The sequence below is a fragment of the Platichthys flesus genome, chromosome 14 (genome assembly GCF_949316205.1).
Source record: "Platichthys flesus chromosome 14, fPlaFle2.1, whole genome shotgun sequence".
Taxonomy (NCBI): Eukaryota; Metazoa; Chordata; class Actinopteri; order Pleuronectiformes; family Pleuronectidae; genus Platichthys; species Platichthys flesus.
Window position 1 is genome coordinate 6,563,046 of NC_084958.1, and position 24,930 is coordinate 6,587,975.

Sequence of the window (24,930 nt, forward strand, 5' to 3'; positions counted from 1 at the left end):
ATCAGGACGACAAGACCAAATGCTTATGGGCTGTTCTTAAGGCGCTGATTTCACTTTACATCGCGTCTGCTCCAGCGCGCCCACCTTATGTTAGACTTTGGGTGGAGGAGATAGTATTTTAACGAGAATATTCAATAACTGAGTGCGAGCAATGGCACATGAATAATTCAACTCCACATGCGGCCCCCAAAGAGGTTTTAATATTCACCGTTGTTTTCTTTACTATATTTATAATCACGATAAATGAGGCCTCTTAAGAGACTCGACTCCAGCGCAACATCCGTCTCTGATTTTTCGCTTGTTAATGAGGTTGTGTTTAAACCTGCTTATAGTAGCTGGACCTTCTGCTGCTGCAGCGCTATCTCAGGAACACACTCGCCTCCATGCCACCTGAACTCACCCCTGTCACTCTCTCTCTCCCTCCCTGTCTTTGTTGCAGAACGGAGCAGTTCCTGGCGAGCCAGGGAAGAAGGATGAAAACCTCCGGAGAGGCAACTGGGGCAACCAGATTGAGTTTGTCCTCACCAGCGTGGGCTATGCTGTGGGCCTGGGCAACGTCTGGAGGTTTCCATATCTCTGCTACAGAAATGGAGGCGGTATGTGTTTCCTACTAGAGCTTTGCTCATTTCTCTCGGGCTGTTACCGATTTGATATATTCTTGCTGGCAAGTACACATATACAAACTTACAACTTGCATAAAGGGAACATGAAACAAAAAAGGAGATGGATTCTTGACACTTTATAAAGCAAATCCACTGAGGAGCAGGGAAAGATGTGTACGTAATGTTACACTCAAAACCCTGCACTCAAACTCGAGTCCGGCTTGTGCTTGGATTTGCTCTTCTTGTGGTTAAACTGTGCACGCAGATATTTTGTTGCTTGGACATTTCTTGCATCACAGCTGCAGCTCTTCTCCTCGCTCTTCTTACACTGCTCCTGTGCTGTCAGGTTTCCCTCTGCTCTTGGATTTTCTTATCTCCATTTTGTTTGATTTGTTGTGCAACCGGCTTGTGAAAATAACACAATCAGGCCAGGTGTAGTGTTAAAGTGAAATAGTCCCGTCCTCGTTGTGGATGTGTGAGCTTTACTTCTTTGTGTCCCGTCTAGGTGATTTAACCAGATTCGTGCACCTCTGCCCTCCACAGCTTTATTTGCACACTCGGCTTACACACCCATAACGAGGACGAGACAATCTTCATATGTCAACATGGCAATCCGTTAGTTGGGCAATTTGTACAGACTGGTTTCGACATTTAACACATGCATAGAAGTCGCATGAGTCCTAGGAGAAGAGATGACGCTGCAGTGATCGAAATCTGTCCAAGCGTCAAATTATGCAAGCGCACAGTTTGAGCATAAGCAGAACGGATCGAAGCAAAAGCCGGAACTATTCGTCTTTTTATATATATATATATATATATAAAAACAAATATATATTTATATATTATATAGGAGGTACTTCAGCCAGAAATTTAAGTTACACTTAAAAGCCCCATTAAGCAATATTATAGGCATCAAATATAAAGTACTGATGAATATAGTTGACTTAAAATGTCTCTCACCCGAACCAGTTTGTAAAAACAAGTCCATAGAATGTATTGTTAGAATATGCACTGTAGGACATGGTGCACAGTTACAATAGTTCTCCTGTTTTGCACCAACTACTAATAAATGAATTACTAAATTGTGAACGAGTTCTAGCTTCTTTACACACTACTACTGACTCCTACTGCTAGCTAAATCGAAGAGCACTCTATCTTGCAATGTTGGAGTAAGTTGAAAGAAAGTCCTGTACCCACCCCCTTTAACGAATCTGCTCTAAAGGTTCATGGCTTCCTCCCTGGTCCTTACTCCCACCTTCCATCAAGTTAGTTCAGTAGCTTTTGCTTTTAAAACATAACCTTCTTAACCTTCGAGGTAACCACAATCAAATCATCAGTTTCTTTGTAAATGTTAGTATATGGTTTTGATTTATTCATACATGCATACAGCAGGGATATGTGTGTTGCTGTATATAGACAGTTACCGGCACAATCCTCCTAATTGAGTCTTAATGTGTACTTTTGTGATATAAAATAAAACCTCTTCAGACAGGCCAGATGTGTCAGCCATAATTCATCGGAAGTGCACTCACTGCAGCTGTCTGCACCAGCCACATAAAATCTCAGGCTTTGTACATCCAGAGCCGCGTGTTCGGCAGGACGTTTAGTGAAACGGCATTATTGTTTATTGGGCTGTGAATGCTGTCAAAATGTGTCTGAGAGCAGAGAACGGATCCAGCTGCTGTTGTGCTGCTTTCGCTGTGTTGTCGAGGCAAAAGAACACGATGAGGCGAGACTGTGTTCGTGCTCTGCTGCTGAGTCTTTCTGTTCCCACGTCAAGTGCATCCGAAAAGCTCCGGATTGAATTCTATGACTTAGGATCACTTAGAGGAGCAAGGTTATCTCAGTCGATGAGTCAGACCCGTCTTTGACATCTCTCTCACCTGGGTTAATGCTGCAGATATTTAGATTGGTGTTCGCATTGGGCTGACCTGCAGTCCCTCACAAGGACTGTGGGCTGCAAGTGAACTCACACACAGCTACAGGTGTTATGAAGGATCAGGAGAGCTGATCTTTACCACCCACACACACCCATACACACAGTGATAAGGTTCTGATATTGTACAATGTCAGCTGGTTGTGATGACCTAGTTCGCATACATACAAACAAAAAAAAAAAGCATGCACAAACACACACACACACACACACACACACACACACACACACTACAGACATTCCCTATAGATGAATGTCTGGTTTCTGGTCCAGTCTGAATCACCAGAGAGTTTCTGCACCAGTGAACAGATTCAGCTGCACATTTAGTGACCTCCCTGCTCACTCAGGGGACGTTACTGTGACAGATGAGGTTTTTTTTTAAGTACCCCGATGACAGGCTAGATGACGTGCTACAGGTTTTAATTGAGTGTTATTACTTTCTGTGGAAATCAGGATCATCAAGATCCATTAATTTTCTTCTTTCTTATTCCCAAAGGAATCAGTGAAAATTCTGAAAAACTTTTGAATGGGATTAACCTGACCCGTACCACATCCTTAAGGCCGGCGCATGCTTCTGCGTTTTCACGGGCCCGCAAGCGCAAGAGCCCTTCCGGGCCCCTTACATGCTTATGTATCTCTTCTTAGGTGCTTACGTGCGTCGCCCAATTTTTTTAACTATATGGGAATGTTCCGCAAGCCTCACGCAGCCAGCAAGGCTGTGATTGGTCTGCTAACTAAATCCTCTCCAGAGTCGCATTTCCGGTTTCATGCCACATAAACAACGAAAGATTTAGAAGAACGAATATGGACCAAATAAAAGACCGTTTGGTAGAAAAGATCCGGAAGTTTGACCACTTGTATAACCCGTCACTGACTGGCGGATTTGTCTGCCAGATAAAGGCTATGAGGCGCCGCAGTGGCGATGTAAATAAACAGTTGACAACGACTGCCACAAACAAAGAAGTCCGTCTTCAACAAAAAACATTACTCCGCCTAGTGTTCTGGCGGTGAATTGCAATGCAACACACGCACGATTGGAGAAGCATGAAGGAAAACGAGTCCTTCGACACACCTGCGTGAAAAGCCACAGACGCAGTTGCAGAAGCATGCGCCTGCCTTTACACCAAGTTACATTTAAGTCTGTCCAGTAGTTTTTGTGTAATCCTGATTCTTGTGTTCTGTACAATGATTATTATATGTACTGCACATATTTTACAGATTTCTAGTTGGATATTGTCTTGCCTACATGTGATTTTACCAATGTATCATGGAGTTAGTGTGCAAATCTTTAGTTCCTCTTTTCCTGCTACCTGTAACTCTCATCTGCCTATAGACCAGTTATTATCCCTGCAACAACAGCACGAGATAAATGGCATCGTTTATACCTGCTCGGTTGATGTGTGGAATCACAGGAAATGCCCACACATCAACCTTAATGACACACTCACATTATGCAGCTTTAGAAGCTTAGTTTATTATGAGCAGCTTCTCACAATAAGAGAGTGACTGAGGTTTTGTCCTGTCATTTCCGCCACCCAGGTGCCTTCATGCTGCCGTACTTCATCATGCTGGTGTTCTGCGGCATTCCTCTCTTCTTCCTCGAGCTGTCCTTCGGTCAGTTCGCCAGCCAGGGATGTCTGGGAGTCTGGAAGATCAGCCCCATGTTCAAAGGTTAGTGTTGATTGATGGCAGAGGATAAGTTAAGGCTGGTGTGTGTGTGTGTGTGTGTGTGTGTGGGTGGGTGTGGGTGTGGGTGTGGGTGTGTGTGTGTGTGTGTGTGTGTGGCACTTAATTCTGCTGATTTCTGTTAACTGATCATGTCCATCATAAGAAGGTTAAGTTAAAGGTGAGAGGTTCTATTATCAGATCCATATCCAGCTGCTTGTTTTGATGTCACCTTGAATAGAAGTAATGTTCCTCCATTTTTCTCTCCTCCCTTCTTCTTTTCCCTGCAGGTGTCGGTTACGGCATGATGGTGGTGTCCACATACATCGGAATCTATTACAACGTGGTCATCTGCATTGCATTTTACTACTTTTTCATGTCTATGACCAACCTGCTGCCATGGACCTACTGCAACAACCCCTGGAACACGCCGGACTGCAGCGGGGTGCTAGGCAATGGGCTCCCGCTCAACAGCAGCCTGGTCAATGCCACCACCAGCCTGGTGGCGGGGGTGACCGAGGTGGTCAACCGCACCAAGAGGACAAGCCCCAGTGAGGAGTACTGGAAGTAAGTGCTGACTGTACTAAAGGACATTGTGACATATTAGAACACTGAGGCAATATATATTAGTTGTCTTTGTTAGGGACCTCAGTCAGACCTGGTATTAAAATCCTTCCTGGGTGCACCGATCACAAATGGTAAGCACTAAGTTCAGGTCTGAAAGTGAACTTTATTGTCGTTCAGAAAATACAAGAAGTGCACAGCAGAACGCGTTTGCACAGAGAAACAGTCAAAAGTCAAGTTAACTTGTAACAGTAATGTAAACTTGACACTGGTGAGATACTCAATCCGGTGCTCGAGTGGTGAAACATTAAATTGTTGCACCAAAAAATAGAGCAGCATTTTGGAAGATATGAGTTTATGGGAGCTGAATATATGTCTCTGCTTGTGTGTGTGTGTAGGCAGATTAACAATCATCAGACCAGCATATTCGTATTGTTATAGGGAACTGTGGAGTCTTATGTCCTGTGGCCAACAGCTCTTGGCGAGTCTGTCAGTCTTGCGCCGCATGCTGCTGTAGAGTTTGCCAGAGGGGGCATAAGGTGGAACAGTCCGTGGTCGGGTTGGGTTGAGTCTCTGACTGTCTTGGTGGCTCTGCTAAAGCAGCTTGTCTGGTGTGGATCCTATATAAGTGGGAGGGGGATTCTGAGGATTTTCTCTGCCGTCCTCACCACTCTCTGGAGGGACTTCTGATCCGAGCCGTAGCAGCTGTCAAACCAGACTGAGAGGCTGCTGGTCAGGATGCTCTCTATAGTGCCTATGTAGAAAGTTGTGAGTGAAAGTGAAGTGAAGCTGTTGTGCCCTCTTGACAAGGGAAGAGGTGCTTGTAGTCCATGTCAGGTCATCCGTGAGGTGCATCCCCAGGAAGAAAGGTGCTTCTCATTGATTCCACAGCATTGCCATGAATCTTAAGTGGAGTATGTAATGTGTGCTTCCTCCTGAAGTCAACAGTGATCTCCTTCATCTTGTTGACATTCAGTGACAGGTTAGTGTCACACCAGACAACGAGTTGCAGGGTTCGTATGGTCATGGAAAACCTGGAAAAGCCATGGAATTTTAAAATGTGTTTTTCCAGGCCTAGAAAAGTCATGGAAAAATATAATCTCCAAAAAGTTTTTGAAAAGTCATGGAAATTTGTTATATTAATATTTTCATGTTGTTCATTTTAGGGATGGGCATAATTAATAGACGATGAGTTTCGTGGATGACATTATTTTTTCATGGATGAAAACTATTGCATGTTCGCTATGTGGCAGGACGTAGGAATATCCGAGTTGCCTTGAACGCAGCAAAGCAAGGATGTTAGCAGTTGGAGAAAGAAGCCCGGAGATAACCTTCGCTGCTCGGCTTCATGTCCGCACACGGACCGTCAGTCCACGTGGAGGGGAACCCGGACAGACCCGGGTCTGTGTGAGGGGTTCTGGGAGTTAGGGCGTGATAATAACTTGACTGAGAGGGGGAGAACAGTCAAATTCAGCTAGCTTAACATTTAACGTGGCTTAGTTTAGAGTACAGCAGCGCATATTTTCAAGTGTTACCAGTGAACGGATCCCGTTTAACTGCCACAAGAGTTGTTCATCTTCCAATAAAGATCTCAATTAGGAAACACACTTAGATTTTTTCTATTTTCACTGCATTTTAATATAGCCTAAAAATAGTGAATTTTAATATGAAAATATTAATGATTAATGGAAAATCAATCGTTAATTCTCCAAGCAATCGATTAAGACAATTTAATCGAATGCCCATCCCTAGTTCATTTACGCTGAGTTTTAAATAATTCATATGCTTTCAAAGAAATATGCTAAAATATAAGCAGGCATACTTGGGTTTGTGTAATTTAAGGTATACTGTATGCCTTGGAATTCTCATTGTTAGTTTGAATACTACATTGTCACTTTTTCGCAAATACATCGAGATTTCACAAAATGTTCGGTCATGGAAATTTGGTTTAAAGTCATGGAAAAGTCATGGAAATCCATTGGTCAAAATGTGTATGAACCCTGAAGTTGATTCACTTCCTCTCTGTAGGATGTGTCGTCGTCGATGCTGATGAAGCCCACCACTGTTGTGTCATCTGCGAACTTGATGATGTGGTTCAAATTGTTCTTGGCACGACAGTTGTGGGTGATCAAGGTGAACAACAGAGGGCTCAGAACACATACCTGAGGGGCCCCAGTGTTCAGGATGATGGTCTCAGAGGTGTTTTTTCTGACTCGTACTGTCTGGGCTCTGTCTGTGAGGGAATCTAATCGGACACATTAGTAAACTCAGACAAAAACAACATAATCTGACCTTCATGAACAAAAATGACAAATGTGTATATTTGCATAAAAGTGAACTCCCAAAACCAAAATGTGAGGAAATTAAATGCCAAAAAACATCATCTTCATAGTTTATAGTATTGAGTGTGCATTTAGTTTTTCCCAAGTTATGCAACTAACCTCATTGGACTGTCCTGTCGGCCTTTCCTACGAAACCCAGGTCAAAACAGACCCTGCAGATAATCTTACCTCAAACAGACCCTTGTTTGCAGAAAGCATTTCAATATTTGAACTAGATTCGACTGAAAGCGCAGCAGCTTTTGAGCGATGTGCAGCGACAGGCAGGAGGTTTCCCATATTACGTCCCCATTTACTGGAATCTGTCTGCGGGCCCTTAGATGTTTGTTAGAAGTAATAAAAGCTAAAGGATGCGCCACAAAGTATTGAAGCTGAAAACTCCTATAAAATGAGTAGAGCTTTTACAATTACACACATTTTTGACAATGATATATTCAATTATTATTGTGTTTGCACTGACGTTGCAAAAACATTTCGAGGAAAAATAGCTGAGGCAGATATAAAGATGTGTAGGCGGTTAAGTAATTATCCTCACGGCATGCATATAACGTATAATGTTTTTCAGGGTCACTTTCCAGAAGTCAGTTTTTCATAGCAACACAGGCCACATAAAAGCCGTTGAATAACTTTACACTGAATGTGTTTGGTCGCTCCTGCACCACCTGCAAAACTTTTATTGCCTCAAGCTAAGACAAATATCAGGGGAAAAGGCAGAGTTGTTGCCAGTAATGAAAATTCCAAGGCCCGGAGGCCATCCTTGAAGTATTACATGTTTCTGCCGGAGAATGAAATGTTTGCGACGCTGAGTGGAGTGAAAAGTGTAAAGCTAGACTTCTTTTTAGGCGATTGTTTTCTTCAAATTTCCCTCTCGCTGAAATGGAAAAAGTAAGCCTTGTTAATACAAATTATTTAAATATCTATATTGTCTATAATATCTAATAATATATGTTTCTGTCTCTCAGACACTATGTGTTGGACATCTCTGATGGTATTGGAACCTTTGGAGAGGTCCGTCTCCCCATCCTGGGCTGTCTGGCTGTGTCCTGGTTTGTCGTCTTTCTGTGTCTCATCAAGGGTGTTAAATCCTCTGGAAAGGTCAGCTTCTCACACACACACAAACACCTGCACACACACACACACACACACAAACACACACTATCCCTGTGAGGCAAACCTAGCCCCTTACCCCACATTTTCCGTCATGATTTAATGCCTTACCTGAACCCAAACCTCGGTGCCCATTGGCTACTGTCTGTCAACGAATTGGCCTCTTGGGGCATCGGACAATATTTCTCAGCGTCCGGTGTAGATATCGAATGTGTTTGCTGTTGAATGTTATCCGATTTGTTCCTTTTGTCAAACAACTTGAGTGTTTCTCCACACAAAACACAAACAGTTATACTTTTTGTAGGAGTTTTAGGTCCAGACAACACTTCTCTATAAACAACTATCTACATATGAAGTTTCCCTCACCTGAATATTCTTCACGTGAACATGCAGATTCGGTTTATAGTGATCACGTTAACCCAAGTGTCCCTTGAACCCAAAAAACAAGTCTTTGTCCTAAAAAGGTAGTTTTGACCCATGGGGACATTCATTTAGTCACCCATGCCTGAAACATTATATGTCCCCAGTCCCCCTGGCACAAAGTGATTTCAGATCTCCCCCCCACACACACACATACACACATATGTATATATGGACATTTATAACTATGTTGTCCCTTTGGTATTTTGTTGTTGTGGAAACCACAAATTCCAATTGACTTCACCACCTTGTCTTGGGGCTGTCTGTGTTTGTGTGCGTATCCAGGTGGTTTACTTCACAGCCACATTCCCCTATTTGGTTTTGACCATCCTGTTCATCCGTGGCATCACCCTGGATGGAGCCATCAACGGCATCAAGTACTACCTGACTCCGCAGTGGCACAAGGTTCTTGACGCAAAGGTAACACTCACACAGACATGGGGATTAATCAACTGTAAGTAGAAACTGCTCTTTCTCTAACTTTGCACTGCCTTTGACTGTGTGTGGGTTTGTTTCGCAGGTGTGGGGAGATGCTGCCTCACAGATCTTCTACTCTCTGGGCTGTGCCTGGGGTGGGCTCATTACCATGGCTTCATACAACAAGTTCCACAACAACTGCTTCAGGTTGGTACAGACTTATTGAACAGCGTCTTTGGAAATACCTATTTGCTTTCTTGCAGAGTTAGATGAGAAGATCGATGTCAGTCTCGTGTTTCTATGGTGCATTAATGTGTTAGCCAACTTAGCTTATAAGTTCCGTAAAGAGTGGAAACGGCTATCCGTTAAATTCCTACAAATATTAAATGTTTTAGATTTTAGATTTTGAAAGGCATCTGGAGATTTCTACAGTGTCTCACTCAAACTAAAACTCAGCATTAAAATTCTGGTGGTCCGATTTAGTGTGCCAGTGTTTGGCTGCTGTCGCCTGTGCAAATACGACTGAGCTCATTTTGCATCAGGCTCTGTTGAGAAGCAGTGTCTCAGCAACAGACCGGCATCTCATTATTTCCACTAATCATAGAGACTAGATGTGGTTAGTGAGGAGGCGTCGGAGGTGAGGTGAGTCAGGAGGAGGCAAAGGGATAGAATTACCAATATTGAGAATCGACTAGAAGCTCGACTGAAAAGACATGCGGAGAGAAGGAGACAGGTTGTTGAAAGGTGTGCTGGCTGTATGCCCCCCCCGTCCATGAGTCAGGGCTGATGGAGAAAGTGACCCGAGAAGGATAAAATACTCAGGAGCCAACCTAAAGGCTACAGGTCTGAAAGGAGAAGAGACATGGAGGGAGAAGGTGAGATAAGGTGGGACAGGAGGAGGGACAGAGATAGTATATATGTGGACGCGTGTTAAGGGGCTGGTCGCACTGAAAGGACAGGAAGCCAAGGAGAGGGTTGAGACAGAGTAAAGGGGGGAAAGGGAGTAGATAAGGAGACGAGGAGTTGTCACTCACTCTCCTGAGCTCGTCCACACATCATGCTGACAGAGTGAGGGAGGCTGTTCAGGGGGTGGGGGTTGCAGATATAATTTGTTCCTCTGCCCGCGGCTTGGGGTTTTAGCTATCAGCGCCCACAGCTGCACAGCGGCCAAATCAGCTCGTGGGCTCCACAGCTCCGTCCCCGAGGACTCGCTCTGTGCGCTCCTGCAACACCACCAGTCGGTGCATATGCAGAAGTGCACGTCAGGGGTCAGGGAACGGGGGAAGGGGAGCGTGCAGGGGGACGGACAGCAATGTTATCAGAGTTGTCCTCCGTGATCAGGTCTGATGGGAAATATGAGGAGACGAAACAAGCGTTGCCGCATGCAGGGCCGGCCCTAGCACATTTGGCGCTCTAGGCAAGCTTCACTCCTGCCCCCCCCCCCCCCCCCCCCACGAAAACTTATTACAAAATGATTTCTTTCTTCGTCAAAGTTGCTTGGACACACACACTCTAACCATAAGCCTCAATGTGCTAGCATGTTCTGACAACACCAAGGAGGTTCGTACCTCAATTTTTGTCTCATTTTAACCTAATGTTAGATCAATTTTTTTAAAATTAATCTAATTAAAGTATATCTGTAGAATACAACATGAATGCAGCAGCAGTAACGACACGGAGCATTCAGTTTCACATCAAGACTGCATCTTATTCAAATTAAACACAATTTCAAGTACAAGCATTTCTTTGAGTGTAACTGCATTTTTAAGTGCATATAACATACATTCAATTATTATGGTGTCTCTTTCCTCCAAACATCTTAATATACATCATCACTCATAAAGAAATATAAACATTTACAATATAGACCTATTGAACATTACCTTATAACTGGTCTTTATAAGGCACAATAACAATACATGAATTACAGAGTCTGTGTGTGTCGGAGCTGAACTACACACTGTAAAGTAAACAATATACTATCGCGACCCGCCTGCAAGACGACGTGCAGGTAAATTAAACACCTATAGAGGCGAATGTAGCCCCGCCCACCTAGTGCGCGAGTGTCTCTCCTCACTGCCCAGCGGAGTTTCTAAGTTTTACCAGTCAACACGTCTCAATGACACCCGTGGTGATCAAGCAAGGCTCTAGGAGCTAACGTAGGTGACACTCACCCACTACTACCCTGTAGAATACAGGATGGAAGCAGCAGCAGGAACGACACGGAGCATTCAGGTCCTCATCCAGACTGCATCTGACAGTACGGGGTGCAACTGGTCCCGTGCCAAACGTTCCACCTGAGTGCTGCTGTCATTTACTGATTTCTCTAATGAAACTACTTAAATTACTGTCAGAGTAATTAAATACAATATTTTTGGCCATACCACATAGAGAAGGGGGCGCCAAAAACTCTGCCTTTTTTATTTTATTTTATTTTTTGCTCTGCGCAGTTTTTGGCGCCCCCCTCCGAATGGCGCCCTAGGCAACCGCCTATGTCGCCTGAAGGAAAGACCGGCCCTGGCCGCATGGGTCCCCTGTTAGATGTGAACAAAGTCCAAGTGAGAGGTAGAGACAGAGTGAAGATCAGAGGTGCTCTAAACACATCCTCCCGCTGAAACAGGTGCAGCCCAGAGCAAGGACAACACATTCAAAAGAAAAGTATAGAAGGTGTTTATAGCAAAATGCTGCATCGCTATTGAAAATGAAAAAGCTTTTTGTTCCATTTTTCTGCTTTCTACACATATCACAGCAGTTATCTGGCACTTTACAGACCTTGGGTAGATTAGTCGCCTTTTAAAGGAATATTTCATGGATTTTCACAATGCAAGATATCAAACATCTTCGACTTTGGTCGTCAAATAAAAAATTGATTTTCTAGACAGTTTTCTGTAGGAGGGAGCTGCTCTCATTACTGCTGCTGTTTTATGAATCAGACAACTGACATTTCATATAATCTCCTCATTAACAATTATTTACAATAACATATGCACTGTATGAATGTGTGTGTGTGTGTGTGACTTTCAAAACTACTGTAAAGAGCTTTGAGTGATCATCAGGAAAAGTGCTATTTAAAGACCAGTTACTTTGTTCAACTAATTTTTATGAAGATGCAAAACATGTCAAATGTTAGCAGTTTGATTATTTCTTAAAGGTTCAACATTATTCTTGACATGCTAACTTTATTCTCAATATGTAACTAAACCAGAGCTGATTTAATTCGATGGTTCTACTTTTTCCTTGACATTTTCACTTTATTCAGGTAATGCAAGAAAGAAAGAATTCTCCTCTTCTCATGTGTTTCTTATGTCTGGACCTAATACTCTCGCCTGTTATAAACACAACCCACTGTGTTTTGAGGACGTATGATAACCACTCACCACGTTTCTTTGTCTCTTTGCCACACACAGAGACAGCATCATCATCAGCATAACCAACTGTGCCACCAGTGTGTACGCCGGCTTTGTCATTTTCTCCATCCTGGGCTTCATGGCGCACCACCTGAACGTGCCCGTGTCCGAGGTGGCTGACCATGGCCCAGGCCTGGCCTTTGTGGCCTACCCAGAAGCCCTCACTCTGCTCCCCATCTCACCGCTCTGGTCGCTGCTCTTCTTCTTCATGCTCATCCTCCTGGGACTGGGGACTCAGGTGAGCTATTTCATTTCAGTTTGTTTTATTATAATTTTTTATGAAATCGGATTTGTTGTTATTTCCTGTGAGTAAGTGATGGTTAAATGTTGTCTCTGTATGAACTGAAAACATCTTCTCTTAGGACGAGTCATTCTAGTTTGGAGACTTTATTATAACTTTCAGAGCACAGATTACAGCATATACTACTCTACATTTAATCCGTATCTTTATTTGAAAATAAAGTTGTTGTTTTTTTTAAAGCGCAGAGTGTAAGATGAGTGGGATTTTCTCAGCACTTTTCTCCTGTCCTAACTTAACCCTGTGACATTTTCCTTTAGGGTCAAGGAATAGTAAAATGATTTAGCCTTTCCCGAACGCAACCTGTGTCTCAGTGGGCCTTCATAGTCAGAAGGTGTTTTAACATATTTGCTCTTGGTCATGCTACAAAAGTTTATTTTTGAATGTTACAAAGTGAATATCCTCAGATGACACTTGCAGAATAGTAGCTTTTTTAAGATTAAGATCCTCATCCCTCAATAATGTTATCAGCATCATCTCTGTAATGAGTGAGTCTAGGTTGATTTCACAGAAAAGCAATACCTCAAATCTAAATATTCTTTTATGGCATGTAAAGAGGAATTTTGAGCTCTCACGTTAAACCATACATTTCTCACCCCTGTTCTCTCAGTTCTGTTTGCTGGAGACCCTGGTGACGGCCATCGTCGATGAGATCGGCACTGACTGGATCATGAGGAACAAGACTGTGGTCACGCTGTCAGTGGCCATAGTTGGATTCTTACTGGGAGTGCCACTAACGACACAGGTAAGTCCCACTCACACCGAATCCAGCTCGTGTTCATTTCATAGAGCTGCACCTTTAACTCTTGTTTTCTGTGTGCAGGCAGGAATCTACTGGCTGCTACTGATGGATAACTACGCTGCCAGTTTCTCTCTGGTCATCATCTCCTGCATCATGTGCATCTGTGTCATGTATATTTATGGTGAGGAGGGAAACAGACTGAGTGTAGGGTTTTGTTGTGTGCAGGGGCAGATCTGGGGGTGGATCTGGGGGGCACTGGCCCAAGCTGAAATCTGATTGGCCCCTGAATTGAAAATACTACTCACTTAATGACTATAAATATGACAATGCATGTTTATTCGATAAATGATTGGCCCCTCTATGTAAATTGTGGACCCTCTATGGCCCCTAATTTAGAAAAATGCTAGATCTTCCACTGGTTTTGTGTTTTAAATAACAAAAACATTCTCACATTCTTCGAAAAAAAACAACTTAATACACTTGAGGCCCAGTAGTTTTTAACTCTCTTATCTCTGTGGATAGGGGTTCATACCTTGACATGATGACCCCAAACAGGGAAATAGAATCAGCTGTCAGAACATCAGCAGTAAATGTCAGTGTGTCTTAGTCGAGCAAGAATGAAATTCTCCGACACTTCGTCAGTACATGAATTCTGCAAGTTAACTCACCATTATACACCCACATTCCTTGTGCCAAGGCAGATGTACTGATTCCTAGAGGCCTAAGGACATGTATTCAGTATGCAAGATTAGACAGAAACCTTCTTTCTTCTTACTTGCGTCTCCTTTTCCTTTTGTACCTAGAATTTTCTGACTGATATCATGAGCTACTTTTATCTTTGAAAATACACATCTTATATGTATTTAAAGTAGAGCTGAGAAAAATAATGCGTTAACGAGTTATGATTAAATTACAGGATTAATTCTTTTTTTAATGCATTTAACGCATGCGCAGAAAGACCTTCCAATAAACCCACAATTCCGCCCACTCTGCACTAGTCGCCGCTCTAATGCAGTCAGACGGCAGCTGCTATTCAAACAATCAAACAACATGGATAATTCTGATAAACCTGAGAACCTTCTGGACGGGAAGATCGTGTTCCAAAAAAACAAAGATTGAACATTCAATAAAACCAAGGTGATAGGTACACTCTGTGGGAAGACGTTATCGTTTCACAGTAGTAATACCCGCCTAAAGTACCACCGCAACGCGAAGCATGCGTTGGTCGGCGAGGGGCGTTCAAGTGGAATGCGCCAAACCAGCTTCACTCGCAGGACACATTGGGCAGAAGAAGCGGTCAGCTTTACTGTCATAGAATGTGGACCAGTTAGTTATCCTCACCATCTGGCTAAAGAACGACAAGCTAAGACAACCTTGAGAGGCATTAGATTGTGTCATGGTGTGGTTAATGGTTGTTTGACAAAAAATATAAAAAATGTCAACCATCCTGTAAAAAGAATAGCTAAGAAGCTCAAATAATTTCTGTTTGATTTAAAAAGAAAAGAAAAAAGTTTTATTCAACCAAACAATGGCTGAGAAGCCAGAATTCTGTTTAGGATGAAGATTATATTAATGTTCCATATGGAATAGCAAAGAGAACTGATAAAGAACTGCTGAGTTGCAGCACCATTGATTTGTTTATTTATGAATATAAAAAGAAAACATGTTAAATGTATATATCCGTCTTTTGTCATAAAATTTGTTTTCACAAAAATATACAGAGAAAATCGGTAATGTGATTAACCATGATTAATCCATAGAAACCTGTGATTAATTTGATTAAAAATTTTAATATTTTCACACCCCTAATTTAAAGTTATTTTAAACTTATAATCTTCCCTTCTTTTTCACAGTCCCTCCTATAGTAGTTCATTTTGTGAGCTACAGACGTAACAGACCAGCCTGCTCACTGTGACTGCAGCTGATGACTGACAAGACCTTCCTAATGAGCCATTATGCAGATTATAAATTCATGTGTGATATAGTAAAGCGCTGAGGGGATGTGACCGTAGAATCGTTGTTTACGCAATTCCATCAAACAATTTTTTCGAAAAACTGATGGTAGTGTTAAAAGAATACTACAGACCATACACACACTTTCCCGACTCTTTCCTTCAATCACATACTATGTGTTTGTATTGAAGATCATTATTAAAGTGTAAAATCAGCACTTAATTTATGTTCACTATGGATATAGGTGGATGACCATGTTTTTTGTTTTTCGCCGCAGGTCACAGGAACTATTTCAGAGATGTTGAAATGATGCTGGGTTTCCCTCCTCCTCTCTTCTTCAGGGTCTGCTGGAGATTCGTCTCCCCCCTGATCATCTCTGTATGTCAACACACACACACACACACAAACAAACACACACACACATCGAACGCACTCTCTGATCTGGGTCCACAGTCACGTTGATGGAACATGTGATTCTCACTGTTTCAGACACATAAAGCTACATCGTGCCCTAGATTGGGACGTAGTTGCAGGACAGACACCATGCACTGGTTTTAAAGGAGTGCGAGGTTCTAAACTTTCGCTGAGTTGCTGACACATTGTTCAGGACGTGGCCTATATTTCAGCTGCCATCACCACTAATCTGTTTGGCTGCTGTTTGGCCTTGTTTCCAATATAAACCTCTAAAAGCAAATCTTTCTGAGTGGGAAATGGACACATGCAGCCGCTATCAATGGTATTTCCCAAGCAGGCGCATTAGTCCACTAAGCTGCTGGGCAAACCAAGAAATTCATTGTTGTGGATTACTGGTCAGACTTCAGGCACTTTTGTTCTCTCTTTCATTTCAGCACACAGATTAATGCCCTGCTCTCCAGGGCCGCTGCTAGAACTGTGACCAAGCTGCTGCTGGCGAGACTCAGGATTTATATTTATATTTATCTGCTACTTGTAAATAAAAGCAAGCATGTAATGTGCTGCTGGCTGCTGTTATTTGACCTGTATATACTAAAGTTCGTCCAAACATCGTCAGTTGTACAGGAACTTTTTTACTTTGAGAGGAGCAACAACATACATTTTTTACACAAACTGTGAATAGGATGGGGCCACATGCTGAATTGTCGCTATCTTTATTGATATTTGTATGCATTTGCCAAAAACTGTTGAGATGATCAATATAAATGTTCACGTATTTTGCAAGATGCTTTGAATTCATCACCGTCTACTCTGCTCAGTCTCTCTCTCTCTCTCTCTGTCCTCTGCCCCTTGTAGTTCATCCTGATCTTCACAGTGATTCAGTACAAACCCATCACCTACAACAACTACGAGTACCCCGGCTGGTCCCTGGCTATTGGCTTCTGCATGGCTATGTCCTCGGTGATCTGCATTCCCGTCTACGCCCTCTACAAGATCTCCAGGTCCCCAGGAGCCACCTTCAGAGAGGTACCGCCCCCTTCCACTCAATGTCCAATCAGAGAGTTGCCTGAGCAGTCCTCACTTTGATAAACATTTCAATCCTTTGACTGATGAGTAGCTGGACAATATGCTGTCAAGTAATGCAAGCAGCATGATGGCTACACAGATATGTCTATGAATTTAAATCCAACTATATAGTATATTCTGTATATAAATACATATACTCAAATATGCATGAACAAAGTGTAGAGTCCAGATTTTACTGATTTATTTATTAAAATCTTTATATCCATGATCACATGGCTCGGAGCACAAATAAAACAATGGCGCACAGCAAGGCTGAACAGGTGTTACTTATACAAAGCAAGGACTTTCCTCCAAAAATTATGAAATAACCTTTGGTTTGTGTGATTTGAACTCTTTTAAACATACGCGGGTGGTTTGGATCAAACTCTGGCAGACACTTTTCTCTGTAATTGATAATGCTTTCATTCAAACTAAATCTGATATTCATCTCCCAGAGAGTTGTTATCACAAAGGTCACAGATCCTCTGGTTTCTATCCAGCTCTTTTTATCCTACAATCACCTTCAGGACTCTGGTGTTATTCACCATCTAAACGAACCTCCGTCAAACGCCTCTTTTCTATCCGGTATACCGACATTTTGTAAATACGTGTAGAGCCCCACCTGCTAATTTTGGTGTAAAAGACGTATGAGTGTGAGGAACAATTTGGAGTGGTGTTACCTCCACCAAGGTTTTCTTAATTTGTCCCTTGGCAGGATTGCACACCAAAAAATCCTGAAACAGCTTGGAGAGGGGGGGGTGTTGATGAATAAAAATCTGGCATATTTATGGAACAGATATCAATGAGGGACTATTGGGTCTTGGAGGAAGTATGTGCTACATGGTGAATCAGAATCATAAAACACGGGACGAGATGTTAAAACTGTCCATTGTGCCAATAGATGGTATGCTCTCACATGATTTGCCGTGATGTTGACAGAGTGGCATGGGAGGTGTATTTCTTAGACTGGGTTAAGATGTCAATTTTGGGACACATCCTCAGTAGTGTGCCTTCGAATCAGTGGGTGTTTCGGCCCTAAATCACTAAACACTCTCATCAAAGGTGGCCAGCTAAAAGGTGATCAAGCCTTAGCTTGTGTCCCATGCCCAATTAAGATTTCCCACGGGACTATGCAAGGCAAGGTGACACTCTAGTTGTTGAAAGCAATCGAAAAAATGGTCTCGGGTTAAAAGTCCTGTTGACAAACCCAAAGGCTGAAATAAGACAAACTACTGTAGCATGAGGAGTGAAAGATAAAGCCGATGAAATGTCAGTTAATGAACGCATCTATTGACATTGTCGACTGTTTTTGGTGTTATCTGATGTTATATCCTGAACACTGTACTTCTTAATGACTCCCCAAAGTTTCTCTTCAAGCTTCTCCAAATGACATGTTCCTCTTCGTCTCTCTGTCTCAGCGGTTGAAGTTCGCGTGCCGATGTGATCCATCTTGGGGCCCCGCCCTGCAGAAGCACCGGACAGGCCACTACGCTCCCATGGCCTCTGAAGACGCCGTGGATTCCTGTCCCCTCAAGGAGAAGGAAGAGCTGAAGGAGGAGCAGAAAGAGGAGTTGAAGGAGAAGGAGGAGGAGACGGAGAGGAGAGATGACATCAGTCTCACCATTCAGGGGAGCAACGGCTCCACCAACACACAGAACAACCCGAACCCCAGTGTATAGACGGCCTTCTCCCCCCCTTCTCCCCCCTCCCCCGACTCTGTCGGCGCCCCATCCATCTCCTCCTTCTCTTCCTCCATTTGTCCTTCCTTCTCCTCCAACCTCACCCCACTTTCCCACAGTCCTCTGTGGGGGAGATCCGATTCGCTGGAGACCTTTACATATTGTAAAGGCTTATTATTTCAATCCTAACCTCTTCTCTATCTGTGTGTCGTCTCGAGATAAGCGAAGAACAAAAAAATGAAAGGAAGAAAAAATTGGGTCATCATCCAAAAGATTAGTGTTTGTGTAAGTGTGAGTTTAGGGTGTGTGTGCGTGCGTCGTTTGTTTGTGTGTTAATTTGTCCGACAAAAATTGATAATGCAGTTTGTTTCTCCTTTCTCCCTTGTATATGTCACCTGCATATGCAATTGGAGTTACAGTAGATTGTGACGCTGCATGTGATTGTCGTGTGCATGCAGCAACATAGAGACACACACAGTTCTCCTTTATTCAGTTAGTCAGGTCTGTTTTTCGGGGATCGTGACGTTCGAGCGGCGGGGATTTGGCGGCTTGAGACCTTGTCGTGGTGCTGTAACGTAGAGAAGGAGAGTGAACTGTGCCTGCACTGGCCATTTATAGTGTGATGATGCTGAGGGATGGAAGCAGTCTCAACTTCATGACCAGCAAAGAGACGGAAACACTCGTTCACACACTCTCACACTATTGTACATTTTACAGCACACAGTGACCTCAGCCATAGTTGAACTCTGCTTGAGACTAAGCCTCTTTTTTTTTTATGCTGCTCCTTCTTAGCGACTGACACTTAGGGCTGTTAGTCCGTGAAAATTTCCTCCATTTTTAACTTTATCTTTTTACTAAAGCTGCTTAAAGGTTGAGAACTCAGAGAAACGTCAGTGAACTTCAACTGTATTGTGACTCACAACACACACAGACATACACACACACACACAGACACACACAAACGTACACGGAGCATATTTGTTCCAAGTTTTTTGTCAGAAGGGATCCCATGGCCATTTCTCAGGGTCCACGCGAAGTTAAACTTAATGGTTTGTAGTCGCTCCTCACCTTTGGAAACCATGTCTCCACTAAGGTGGCCTTTTAAGAAACACCTCGCTGTCTGAAAATCCCAACACACACATACACAAAATAGATGGATGCAACTCTAAATCGAGAAGTGCCATCTCATCTTGAAGTCTTCCAGGCATTCCTTTTTTGGATGAAATGCATCTTGGGATGTGGCCTGTGACGGAGGAACTCGGGCTGGACGAGGTAGCCGGTGAGAGGAATCCTAGGTGTGTTGGAGTGTGTGTCTCCCGTGGGTCGTAGCAATCTGCCCCCATTCAGGCATGTTACCAAAAACATTACCTACATGTTACCTGAGTCCATTCACATGTTTTTGGTAACATATGTTCCCAGAGACTGATCTGGTGTCAGCCTCTTACCGTCAGTGGAACCTTTAATGTATTTTACGGACACTTGTTTTTAAACGCTCTGAGCCAAGCTGTGCTGCGACTAATGGAGGAGGCAGTGAGACGCAGCTGGTTTCCAGAAGAACGTAGAATAAAGATCATCGCTGAAATTATTGTAGTTTAAAATCTAGCTCATGTAGTATCGTTCTCTCGGTAGACTTCTCCTTTTTACCTCTCGTTATTGTAAAGTAACTTAGTAAATAATTATAAAGACAGCATATGTTTATTTTGTACAAAAAAAGAAAGAAACAACAGAATCATAATTAACCATGTTTACCATTCCTCATCTGTGAATTGATTTGTCGTGGTGTTTGTTGGGGAGGGAGGGGGTGATTGGATGAAAGTTATAGTGGTGGGATGACCGAGGTTTATGTTGGTATCAGGTGGAGTAAATATATCTTTCTCATCTGGACAGCTTGTTGGTGATATGCATCTGGTGCCACATGTTTCATCCTCATTTTACCTGTTGAACACCTGCTCAGGTGGTAGTGAGGGGCAGTTCGCTTGACAAGGGGGGATTGGGGTTCTTGGGAATGCATCAGTACTAAATATGCAGCATATTTATATGTAGGGAGACTTGAAGGAAGAGTTTTCGAACAGTCTACGCTTGTTTGCCATCTTCCTGAGAGCAATATGAGGAGATCGATACCACTCGCATAGCTGGAGCCAAAAGCCGGTTAGCTTAGCGTAGCATGAAGACTGGAAACGGGCAAAGCACCTCTAACACATGCACATGATATGTCTTGGTTGTGTTCAAAATCCACGACCCCCCACTGACACCTCTATGAAGAGGACTATACACTACTCTGCACATTTTCTCTTTGCTTGTACTCATATCAATATCACAGGCTTATGACGTGCATCAAAAACAATAATATGGCAAATTGAAAATTCCTTTAATACATGTTAAAAGTTTATTTTACAGTTAATGGGAGTGCAATGCATTATGGTATATCAATTGTACAATCAGTGCATTATATAGGTTTTAAATCATTATAAATATAAACTACACATTGGCAAACTCACTATACAGTGGACTATGTAGTAAATAGTGAGTGATGGCCTCAGTTCATGTTTTTTTTAAATCGCACGAAAAGAAAATACAGCTGGTTGCCAGGCAACTGGTCCCAGCAAAGGCGTAGTCAAGCACAAAACGTCCATAAAAGGGACAATTGTCTCAGAGTATTAGAGAAAAAACCTGTGCAGAGGAAGACGTTGATGTTAAGCACATAAACACAAAGCCTGACGAACACAGTGGGCATTCTGAAAACAAGCACAAACCTCTACCAGGTTTTCATCAGGCCTTTGTTCAGGAAGGTTTCTCAGATTGTGTCTAATCCAGTAGATGGAGAATCGTAGCCTTGGTCTGTATAGTTCGTCATCGGTTTTAACTGTCAGGTTCTGACTCATCCAATAAGTATTCACACCACACTTGACGTGTGTTGAAATAGTGTTTATTTTGTATTAGAAATACAGTGAAACCAGGTGCTCTATTAAAGGTCAGGTTGGTAAATTGTTTCTGAAACTTTTGATCATATTTGTTGAAATCCCCTCCATGTCCCGATCGCCGGTGTCTGCAGCCCTTGCAGGACTGTGATAAACACGACTAAAGGAAATCCTTGACTGGCGTACTGGCCTGTCACTATAGAGTAGTACTGTACCTGCCTGTGTGTACCCATCACAAACCAGAGCGGCTAGAGAGAAACGTACACTGCTAAACCAGTGACGATGGTTAGCGAGGTCCAGCGAGTAAGTGTACATTCCTGTGCTTTGGGGGTGTAGCATTGACAAGAGCGCTGATGGAAGGGGGTGGGTTGCATATAGCTTTTCCAGGATTACCAACCCTATCTTTAAGACAATAATACCAACGTCAGCTAATCTAAATACATTGGGTTGCTTCTTCTGAAGACGGCATCAGAAATTCAAAGTTGGCTCTTGGAAGCTGGAAAAAGGTGAACATGAACTCCTCATCCTGCTGGGACAGCCTGTAGTTCAGTCCGTTTCCTGTTTGTGCCTGTTTCGTGTGGTCATGCTGTAGTAAGTGAGGCTAGGCAGCCGTGTTAACCATCTCAATATATCCCGACCCTCTCCATCTCTGCTGGCCCCCACATCTCTCCCTCCCTTTGTACAGTAATGTAAAAACAACATATAATTGGACTGTGTGTTCGTGTGCGTGTCTTACCTTTACTTTTGTTATGGGGGATGGATATGTGTTTTTCTGGGGGCGGGTGGGCACTGTTTCATTTTTTTCCGTTTTTGATTTGTCATTTTTCTCGTAGCGTGACGTAGACGAAGTCAGGTGTATTGTGAAATCTGTGTGTAGTGGATTAGCTCTTACTGCTGAGCCTGCGCGTAGAGCAGGCGTGTAGTGTCACTATTGATGTTGGTGTACCTCTAATCTATCAGAACTAGCCATGTCCTACTCTGCTAATAATCTACAGTCTTATCTTTAAAGAGAGAAAAACATTTTTGTACTAAAAGAAGAGAAAGAAACTACATGTTTTATCTTTGGATTTTAATCATTGTTTACCCATATTTGATGACACTACTTTTTTGTTTTGTTTTTGAAGTTGTATTCGTAGAAGAAAAAATTCAAATGAAGCCAGCTGATACTCAAAGCATTGCCAAACAAAAAGCTTTGGATCGAAACTTGAACTACAGAAGAATGGTTGTTTTTACTGTGAGCTCTGGTGTAGACGGCGGCTGCAGCTACATAACGATGCTTCTATTCTTTTTTTTTTCAACAACACTGTTACATGTACTCAAATGAATTATTTTACACAGTGCAGTGCCACCAGTCGCACATTGCTGCTTACCTTTACATAGCCTGTGGCCCTTAAAATGAACAGTTTGGCTTTTATTTCTGTGTAGTTGTTAGAAAATGTTGGAAAATGCGCAAAATCAAAACACCAAAATTACTCTGCAACCAAGACTGAATCAGTATCAGGACCCATGAAGTCACGTTGTCACTCTTGTACAGCTCTGATGCATAATACCAGAGCTTGATATTGTTTTATGTAGACATTTTAACAAGTTATGTGTATCAGACGAGGGTCGTGTTGCTATTTTAAATTGATCTATTGGGAAAGTGAACCACTGATTATAGTGTCAAGCTACCAAAACAATAATACCGGACTCATTTGGCCCCTTAAAAGAAAAGACTACACACCTGAAGATGTTAAAATTTGATCCATTCGCTCACTATCACCGAACAACATAACCCAACATGAAAGTCTGCACCACCTTTGCACACCTTCTCCACTGCACTAAAAAAGTTTACCTTGTTTCTATTACAGAATGTTACCTCTTGAAGTTCTTACCACTGCTCATATAATAATAATCTCAGCACTTTAAGGAAGTATTTTCTTTTTTTAAGCAACAAGAAAAGAAACGTATAATTACAACAATTATTCACATTTTCATTCTGTTGAAAAAAGCAGGTATATGATACATGTCTTCTTTCAGTGGTGTGGGTGAAAGAACCAGGTAAAAGTGTCAGTGGACGGACATGCTGTGTTGTTGCTATGCCAATGTAATTTTTTCTGGGAGGAGAGGAGAAAGAAAAGCACAAGTGAGAAAAAGAGAACACAACTCTTCTGGTACCTTCTATCATATCTATCTGTCTATCTATCTAACCACGTCTGTTCTTCCTGTTCTTCAACCTTTAGGGCCAAAATCCATTGAAAATGTCTTAGTCCTGTCAGCTGTATATCGTAAAACTGTTGAATTACAAAATGGTAAATAAAATCTATTTTAAAGATCAGCCTGCTGCAGCCTCCTTGTGTTGTGAGACGATTGTTTTATACCTTTTAGATTTATACCTTATCTCATACCTTGATTCCCCTTTGAGTGCCTACTTTATGATATCATACTATATATTTCCCTGTTCATCTGAAACAATGACAAAAAAATGTCATTATACAAATTTCAGTGTTCGCAGTGTTGTCAGTGTTTTTCCTAATAACCTATTGAAAACATATATTATCATTTTAACCTCTTCAAGTTAGTTGGATTGCATGAACCATTGTACATTCTAGAGCAAGACAATTATTACTGATTTTACAGTTTCTGGCTCTGTGTTGTCTTTTAGTTTTTTTGTGATATTGGGGTTCATGTGATAAAAGTCACAAAGAAGAAAAAACTCAATCCTCTTCTTGCATATTAGAAGCTGAAGTAATTCAGTAAATAAGCATTCCTTGTTTACTACTTGTGGTTTCTGTTCACTCGCCATAATGAAAGGTAATCTAATGATTATGTCCTTACACGACTCACACAGGAGAGTCTGCGGAAATGAAGTGAACGTTGACATTAACCTGTAATTTCCTCCCCTGGCCTCGGGCTTCCACTGTTCATCAACAGTTGCATCTTATCACTTTAAAGTGAAGCAGTCTCTGGAAAGGAAAACCTGTTCCTCCAAGTTTAATAAAAAGCCTTTTAACATATCAAAATGCTTCTAAAGAGCACATCCAGGCTGAAAGTCTTCAGTCAGGGTGTTGATACATACAAGTTAAATACAAACACACTCCTGAAAAACTGACATTACTAATATAGAAGACGACCAAATAAATGTTGCATAAATGAATAAATTCATTCATCATTATTTGAGATTTTAGTAGATTATACTTCCTAGAATTTCATGCAGATTTTTTACAGCCTCTAACAGCTAGATTGGTTCACCATTAGTTTAATGCAATTGATCTACTTTTTAGTTCAAGGTATAGTTTTTGAACAGTTTAGAATAGATTTAATCTGTGGGGGACATAAACACATTGCAGATGTGAAAGTCCACCCACACTAAGCAGAGCAGCAGCAGTTTTGTTCAGCCCCACAAGGTGGTGGTAGAGAGACAG

The 24,930-nt window shown here is 42.2% G+C and overlaps 1 protein-coding gene across 3 annotated transcripts in view; it reads left to right on the forward strand.

The window, feature by feature from the left end:
- Window positions 1-23,843, forward strand: part of slc6a9 (solute carrier family 6 member 9) — a 59,490-nt gene extending 35,647 nt beyond the window's left edge. For all 3 annotated transcript variants that reach the window (XM_062404182.1, XM_062404183.1, XM_062404181.1), the window contains 12 exons: window positions 440-596; window positions 4,078-4,209; window positions 4,494-4,770; window positions 8,069-8,201; window positions 8,919-9,053; window positions 9,154-9,257; window positions 12,458-12,695; window positions 13,366-13,500; window positions 13,579-13,678; window positions 15,728-15,828; window positions 16,720-16,890; window positions 18,348-23,843. In XM_062404182.1, the coding sequence (XP_062260166.1) occupies window positions 440-596; window positions 4,078-4,209; window positions 4,494-4,770; window positions 8,069-8,201; window positions 8,919-9,053; window positions 9,154-9,257; window positions 12,458-12,695; window positions 13,366-13,500; window positions 13,579-13,678; window positions 15,728-15,828; window positions 16,720-16,890; window positions 18,348-18,608 (1,944 nt within the window). In that variant the 3' untranslated portion in view covers window positions 18,609-23,843. The remainder of the gene's footprint in view (window positions 1-439; window positions 597-4,077; window positions 4,210-4,493; window positions 4,771-8,068; window positions 8,202-8,918; window positions 9,054-9,153; window positions 9,258-12,457; window positions 12,696-13,365; window positions 13,501-13,578; window positions 13,679-15,727; window positions 15,829-16,719; window positions 16,891-18,347) is intronic.
- The last annotated feature ends 1,087 nt before the right edge of the window (window positions 23,844-24,930 follow it).